The sequence below is a fragment of the Pezoporus flaviventris genome, unplaced genomic scaffold (assembly GCF_033815535.1).
Source record: "Pezoporus flaviventris isolate CSIRO_AGI_PZ_B2104156 unplaced genomic scaffold, CSIRO_AGI_Pfla_v1 ptg000677l, whole genome shotgun sequence".
Lineage (NCBI taxonomy): Eukaryota > Metazoa > Chordata > Aves > Psittaciformes > Psittacidae > Pezoporus > Pezoporus flaviventris.
This window is the reverse complement of record NW_026893222.1, coordinates 10,001-17,870: the sequence shown is the minus strand read 5'-3', so window position 1 is coordinate 17,870 and position 7,870 is coordinate 10,001. Positions and strand designations below refer to the sequence as shown.

General features: G+C 62.4%; 1 protein-coding gene across 1 annotated transcript; it reads left to right on the top strand.

Moving 5' to 3' along the window:
* The first annotated feature begins 2,223 nt into the window (after positions 1–2,223).
* On the top strand, positions 2,224–6,456 carry LOC133264167 (zinc finger protein neuro-d4-like). Its single transcript, XM_061444102.1, has 4 exons — positions 2,224–2,372; positions 4,884–5,044; positions 6,064–6,156; positions 6,254–6,456. The coding sequence occupies exons 1-4, from the start codon at positions 2,341–2,343 to the stop codon at positions 6,454–6,456; spliced, it is 489 nt and encodes a 162-aa protein (XP_061300086.1). The 5' UTR covers positions 2,224–2,340.
* Positions 6,457–7,870: the final 1,414 nt, after the last annotated feature.

Sequence of the window (7,870 nt, the reverse complement as noted above, 5' to 3'; positions counted from 1 at the left end):
CCATCATTCCATGATCTTGTGATCCCATCATTCCATGATCCCATCATCTCATAACCCTGTGATCCCATCATTCCATGATCCCATCATCCTATTACCCATCCCATGATCCCATGATCCATCCCATGATCTCATTACCCATCCCATGATCTCATGATCCATCCCACGATCCCATTATCCATCCCATGATCCCATGATCCATCTCATGATCCCATCATCCCATGATCCCCTCATTTTATGATCCCATCATCCATCCCATGATCCCATCATCCCATGATCCCCTCATTTTATGATCCCATCATCCCATTATCCATCCCATGATCCCATCATCCCGTTATCCATTCCATGATCCCATGATCCCATCATTTTATGATCCCATGAATCCATGATCCCATCATCCCATGTTCTCATCATCCCATTATCCATTCCATGATCCCATCATTCCATGATCTCATCATCCCATTATCCATTCCATCATCCCATCATCCCATGATCCCATCATTTTATGATCCCATCATCCCATGATCCCATCATTCCATGATCCCATCATCCCATGATCCATTCCATGATCCTATGATCCATCCCATCATCCCATGATCCCATCATTCCATGATCCCATGATCCCATTATCTATCCCATGACCCCATCATCCCATGATCCATCACATGATCCCATTATCCATCTCATGATCCCATCATCCCATGATCCCCTCATTTTATGATCCCATCATCCCATTATCCATTCCATCATCTCATTATCTATCCCATGATCCCATCATCCCATGATCCATCCCATGATCCCATCATTTTATGATCCCATGATCCCATCATTCCATGATCCCATCATTCCATGATCCTATGATCCATCCCATGATCCCATGGTCCCATTATCTATCCCATGATCCCATCATCCCATGATCCATCCCATGATCCCATCATTTTATGATCCCATGATCCCATTATCCATCCCATCATCCCATCATCCCATTATCCATCCCATGATCCCATCATTTTATGACCCCCCGAATCCATGCTCCCATCATTCCATCATCCCATTTGGGATTTGGGGGGGGGGGGGGGGGGCACAGATGGGGCCACCCTGCATCAGACCGGGGGGGGGGGGGCACCAGGATGCATTGGGGTGCCCCCCCCCCATAATGGGGTATCCCAGTCCCGGGGGGGGGGTGGGGGTGGTGAGATTCCCCCCTCCCCCCCCCAGTCCTCTTCCATTGGATGAGTTTTAACCCAAAACGAGCGGATTTTGGGGTTTTCGCTCTAATTTATAAGCACGGATGCGCCCCCCCCCCCCCCCGTTTCTCGCCTTCCCTTGCACAAGGAGCGCCAGCACCGGCCGTTGCCGTGGCAACCGGCGGGAACCCGAAGCCTCTTAAAGGGGCCGCGGCCACCGGAGACACCCCCGGACCCCCCCCCCCCCCAACGCCTCAGTTTCCCCATAGGGAATGGGGGGAGCTATGAGATCCATAGGGCTCTATGGGGGGGGCTGCGAGGGTATGGGGGGGGCTGCAGTTGGTCTATATAGGGGTCTGGGGGGCTGGCTATGAGGTCTATAGGGGTCTGGGGGGGCTATGGGGGGGCTATGGGAGACTAGGGCAGTGTCTATGGGGGTCTACTTGGATCTATAGGGCTCTATGGGGCGGGCTATGAGGGTATAGGAGGGTTATGGGGCGGCTGGGGGGGCTATGAGGTCTATGGGGGGATGTATAGGGGGTTAATGGGGGTCGAGGGGGGGCTATGAGGGTCTGGGTGGGCTATGGGGGGCTATATGGACCTATATAGTGGGGGGGGGTCTATGAGGTCTGGGGGGGGATGTGGGGAGCCCGGGGGGGGTCCATTTCCCATTCTGAGCACCCCGGGGGGGGTCCGACCGCCCCCCCCCCCATGGTCCCCCCCCGTGTCCGGTGGGGCCGGATTTTGGGGGTCCCCGGTGCCGGTTCCTGGTTCCCCCCCCCCCCAAAGCGCCCTCCGAGGCCCCGCCCACCGCGGTGACTGACAGCCCCCCCGCCCAATGGGGGGGCACGCCGGGAGATGGAGTCCCTCCCGCTACCCCCCCCCCGCCCCCCCCCCCGCCCGCCCGGGACCGACGGGGACCTGGGGGGGGGGGGGGGGGGGGCGAGCACCGGGACCGGGAGGGGCGGGGAGGGGGGGGGGGGGCACCGGGGCTGGGACCGATCCCGGTCGGGGGGGGGGAACCGGGAACTATCGGGATCCGGACCCGAAAGGGGGGGGGGATTTGGGGGGGGGGGGGGGGGGGAAGGAAAACCGGGGCTGAACCCCGCCGCCCCCTCCCCGTGCCCGAGCGGCGGAGCGGCCCCGGCGGCGCAAAATGGCCACGGCGCTGCACAAGCCCCTCAAATGGTGAGTGACCCCCCCCCAGCGCCGGTACCGGCGGGGGGGGGCACCGGGAGGGATCCCCCGGGATGGAGATACCGGTAAGGGCGGGGATGGAGCCGCCGGTATCAGGCGGGATGGAGCCACCGGTATGGGTGGGAGGGGATGGGGATCCCCCCCCTCCCCGGTATCAGCGGGAAGGGACCTACCGGGAATGGAGCATCCGGTACCGGGCGGGAGGGATGAACCGGAGATGGAGCCGCCGGTATTGACGGGGAGGCACCCACCGGGGATGGAGGCTCCGGTACCGGAGGGGAGGGACCCACCGAGATCGGAGGCTCCGGTACGGGCCGGGATGGATCCACCGAGGATGGAGCATCCGGTACTGGCGGGGAGGGAGGCACCGAGAGGGATCCCCGGGCTCCGGCGGGGATGGAACCTCCGGTTCCGGTCGGGAGGGACCTGCAGGGGATGGAGCCTCCGGTACCGGAGGGGTTGGCTCCATCGGGAGGGATCCCCGGGCTCCGACGGGAACGGAGCCTCCGGTACCGGTTGGAAGGGACCTACCGAGGATGGAGCCTCCGGTCCCGGAGGGAGGGACCCCCGGTCCCGTTCCCGGTGCCCGCCCCGGTCCCACCGTCCGGCCGCGCTGGGGGCGGGAGGACCCGTCCGTGGGGCCGGACCCCGCCCCCCCGCTCCCATGTCCCCCTTCCCCCCCCCCCCTTGTCCATCCCAACCCCCCCCCACCCCCCCACCCCCCCCCCCCTCCCCTGTCCGGGACCCGGCGCCCCCCGCTGGCACCGGACGCTTCATGCACCCGGGGGGGGGGGGGGGGGTTCGGGGGTCCCGGACACGGAGGGGGTGGGGGGAGGTGTCCCCATTCCCATAACGGGGCCGGGACCCAGTCACGGGTGGGGGTGGGGTGCGGGTGCTGGGGGGTTTTGGGGTGCGGGTTGGAAGGGGTTAGGGGGGGTTGGGGGGCCCCGGGGTTTTTGGGGTGCGGTTTTAGGGGGGGTCCCGAGGGATTGCGGGTGGGGGTTGGGGACGGGAGGTTTTGGGGTGCGGGTGTTGGGGGCATTCGAGGGGGGGGGGGTGTCCCGGTGTTTTGGGGTTTGGGTCCGGTCTGACCCATGCCCCGCAGGCCGGGGGTTGGGGGGATTTGGGGTGCGAGTCCCGGTGCTGAGTGCGGGTCCCGGTGCCGGTCCCGCTGCTGGGGGTTCAGATCCTGATGTGGGGGAAGGTCCCTGTGCTGGGCGCGGGTCCCAGTGTGGGTGCAGGTCCTGGTGCTGGTGTTGGGGTGCGGTTGCTGGTGTTGGGTGCAGGTCCCAGTGCAGGTCCCGATGTGGGTGCCAGTGTTAGAGTGCAGGTCCTGATGCAGGTCCCAGTGCTGGGGTGCAGGTCCCGGTGTTGGGTGCAGGTCTCGGTGCGGGTCCCAGTGCTGGGGTGTGGGTGCTGCCATTGGGGTCCCGCTGCAGGTCCTGGTGCTGGGGTACAGGTGCCGGTGCTGGGGTGCGGGTGCCAGCATGGGTGCCGGCGCTGGGTGCGGGTCCCGGTGCTGGGTGTGGGTGCTGCCGTTGGGGTCCCGGTACTGGGTGCGGGTCTTGGTGCTGAGTGCGGATGCTGCCGTTGGGGTCCCAGTGCTGGGTGCAGGTGCTGCCGTTGGGGTCCCGGTGCTGGGTGCGGGTCTTGGTGCGGGGTGTGGGTGCTGCCGTTGGGGTCCCGGGGCTGGGTGCGGGTGCTGCCGTTAGGGTCCCGGTGCTGGGTGCGGGTGCCGATGCAGGTCCCAGTGTTGGGGTGCGGGTCCCGGTGCTGGGTGTGGGTCTCGTTGCTGAGTGTGGATGCTGCCGTTGGGGACACGGTGCTGGGTGCGGGTGCCGGTGTTGGGGTACGTGTCCCGGTGCTGGGTGCAGGTGCTGGTGCAGGTCCCAGTGTTGGGGTGCGGGTCTCGGTGCTGAGTGTGGATGCTGCCGTTGGGGACACGGTGCTGGGTGCGGGTGCCGGTGCTGGGGTACGTGTCCCGGTGCTGGGTGCAGGGCCCGGTGCTGGGTGTGGGTCCCGGTGCTGGGTGTGGGTGCTGCCGTTGGGGTCCCGGTGCTGGGTGCGGGTCTCCGTGCTGAGTGCAGGTGCTGCCGTTGGGGTCCCGGTGCTGGGTGCGGGTGCTGCCGTTGGGGTCCCGGTGCTGGGTGCGGGTGCTGCCGTTGGGGTCCCGGTGCTGGGTGCGGGTGCCGGTGTTGGGGTGTGTGTCCCGGTGCTGGGTGCAGGTCCCGGTGCTGGGTGCGGGTCCTGGTGCTGGGTGCGGGTGCCGATGTTGGGGTGCAGGTCCCGGTGCTGGGTGCGGGTCCGGTGCTGGGTGCGGGTGCTGCCGTTGGGGTCCCGGTGCTGGGTGCGGGTGCTTCCGTTGGGGTCCCGGTGCTGGGTGCGGGTGCTTCCGTTGGGGTCCCGGTGCTGGGTGCGGGTGCTTCCGTTGGGGTCCCGGTGCTGGGTCTCGGTGCTGCCGTTGGGGTCCCGGTGCGGGTGTCCCTGACCGGTGCCCCGCAGCCCGGGGGAGGAGTTCTACCGCGCGGCGCTCGAGCACTGCCGCAGCTACAACGCGCGGCTCTGCGCGGAGCGCGGCTCCCGCCTGCCCTTCCTGGACAACCAGACCGGGGTGGCCCAGGGCAACTGCTACATCTGGATGGAGCGCACGCACCGGAGGCCCGGTGAGAGACTCCCCCCCCCGGTCGCCATGGACCCCCCCCCTTGAGCCCATGGATCCCCTTGTGCACATGGACCCCCTGTGCCCATCACCCCCTGTGCCTATGGACCCCTTTGTGCCCATCACCCTCTGTGGCCATCACCCCCCCTGTGCCCATCACCTCCTGTCCCCATCACCCCTGTGCCCATCACCCCCCTGTGCCCATCACCTCCTGTCCCCATCACCCCTGTGCCCATCACCCCCCTGTGCCCATCACCCCCTTTGTGCCCATCACCTCCTTTGTGCCCATGGATCCGTTTGTGGCCAACACCCCTGTGCCCATCATCCCCCTGTGCACATCACCCCCTGTGCCCATGGACCCCTTTGTGCCCATGGACCCCTCTGTGCCCATCACCCCCCTATGCCTATCACCCCCTTTGTGCCCATCACCCGCTTTGTGCCCATCACCCTCCTGTGCCCATCACCACCCTGAGCCCATCACCCCCCTGTGCCCATTACCCCCTTTGTGCCCATCACCCTCCTGTGCCCATCACCCCCCTGAGCCCACCACCCCCTGTATGCCCATCACCCCTGTGCCCATGGACCCCTTTGTGCCCATCACATCACTGTGCCCATCACCCCCCCATGCCCATCACACCACTGTGCCCATCACCCCCTGTGCCCATCACCCCTGTGCCCATGGACCCCTTTGTGTCCATAACACCACTGTGCCCATCACCCCCTGTGCCCATCACCCCCTTTGTGCCCATCACCCCCCCATGCCCATCACCCCACTGTGCCCATCACCCCTTTAGTGCTCATCACCCCCGTGCCCATAACCCTGTGCCCATGCACCCCTTTGTGCCCATAACTCCCTGTGCCCATCAACCCCTCCGTTCCAATCAACCCCTCCGTTCCTATAAACCCCTTTGTGCCCATCACCCCCCCTGTGCCCATCACCCCCCTGCGCCAACCAACCCCCCCCCCCCCCCTTACCCATTACCCCCATACCCATCACACCCCCATGCCCACCCTGTGTTCCAGGGCTGTCCCCAGGCCAGCTCTACACGTATCCAGCCCGGTGCTGGCGCAAGAAGCGGCGCTTGAACATCCTGGAGGACCCACGACTGCGGCCCTGTGAGCTATGGGGGGACATGGGGGGGGTTATGCTCATGGGTGGATATGGGGCAACATGGGGGGCATGGGGGACCCTGACCCCCCCTGTGACCCACAGACTGTGAGGTGCCTCTGCGCAAGGAGGGGGCCCCAGGGCTGCCTGAGGGGCCGGTGCTGGAGGCGCTGCTCAGTGCGGAGCCCATGGACAGGAGAGGGGACACCAGGGAGGAGGAGACAGCACTGGAGGGACCAGTGAGTTCATCATCATCCATCACCAGTCCATCACTCATCCATCATCCGTCATCTTCCATCCTTCCATAAATCCAGCCATCATCCATTCATCATCCACCCATCCCACCCATCCATCCATCCATCCATCCATCCATCCATCCATCCATCATCCCTCCATCCCTCATCCATCCATCCATCCATCATCCATCCATCCATCCATCAATCCATCATCCATCCATCATCCATCCATCCATAATCCAATCATACCTCCATCCATCATCCATCCATCATCCATCCATCCATCCATCATCCATCATCCATCCATCCATCATCCATCCATCCATCATCCGTCCATCCATCATCTGTCCATCCATCATCCATCCATCATCCATCCATCCATCATCCATCCATCCATCCATCCATCCATCCATCCATCCATCCATCCATCCATCCATCCTGCAACCATCATCCATCATCCATCCACCCATCCATCCACCCATTCATCCATCCATCCATCCATCCATCCATCCATCCATCATCCCTCCATCCCTCATCCATCCATCCATCCATCAATCCATCATCCATACATCATCCATCCATCCATAATCCAACCATCATACCTCCATCCATCGTCCATCCATCATCCATTGATCCATCCATCCATCCATCCATCCATCCATCATCCGTCCATCATCCATCCATCCACCCATCATCCATCCATCCATCGTCCATCCATCATCTGTCCATCCACCCATCATCCATCCATCCATCCAACCATCATCCATCCATCCACCATCCATCCCTCAATCCATCCATCATCCATCCATCCCTCCATCATCCATCATCCCTCCATCCATCATCCATCCATCCATCCATCCATCCATCATCCATCCACCCATCATCCATCCATCCATCCATCATCCATCCATCCATCATCCATCCACCCATCATCCATCCATCCATCCATCATCCATCCATCATCCATCATCCATCCATCCATCCATCCATCCATCCATCCATCCATCATCCAACCATCCACCCATCCATCCATCATCATCCATCCATCCATCCATCCATCCATCCATCATCCATCCATCCATCATCCATCCGTCATCCATCCATCCATCATGCATCCATCCATCCATCCATCCGTCATCCATCCATCCATCCATCCATCCATCATCCATCCGTCATCCATCCATCCATCATCATCCATCCATCCATCATCATCCATCCATCCATCCATCATCCATCCATCATCCATCCATCATCCATCATCCATCCATCCATCATCCATCCAACCATCATCCATTCATCCACCATCCATCCATCATCCATCCATCCATCATCAATCCATCATCCATCCATCCATCATCAATCCATCATCCATCCATCCATCATCCATCATCCATCCACCATCCATCCATCCATCCATCATCCATCCATCCATCCATCATCCATCCATCCATCATCCATCCATCCATCATTCATCCATCCACCATCC

Excerpts from the sequence above, each read along its gene's own strand:
- LOC133264167 (XM_061444102.1), top strand. The coding sequence starts at position 2,341 with ATGGCCACGGCGCTGCACAAGCCCCTCAAATG. Across the intron at positions 2,373-4,883 it reads CTGCACAAGCCCCTCAAATG|CCCGGGGGAGGAGTTCTACC; the intron begins GTGAGTGACCCC and ends GGTGCCCCGCAG. Across the intron at positions 6,157-6,253 it reads GGACCCACGACTGCGGCCCT|ACTGTGAGGTGCCTCTGCGC; the intron begins GTGAGCTATGGG and ends TGTGACCCACAG.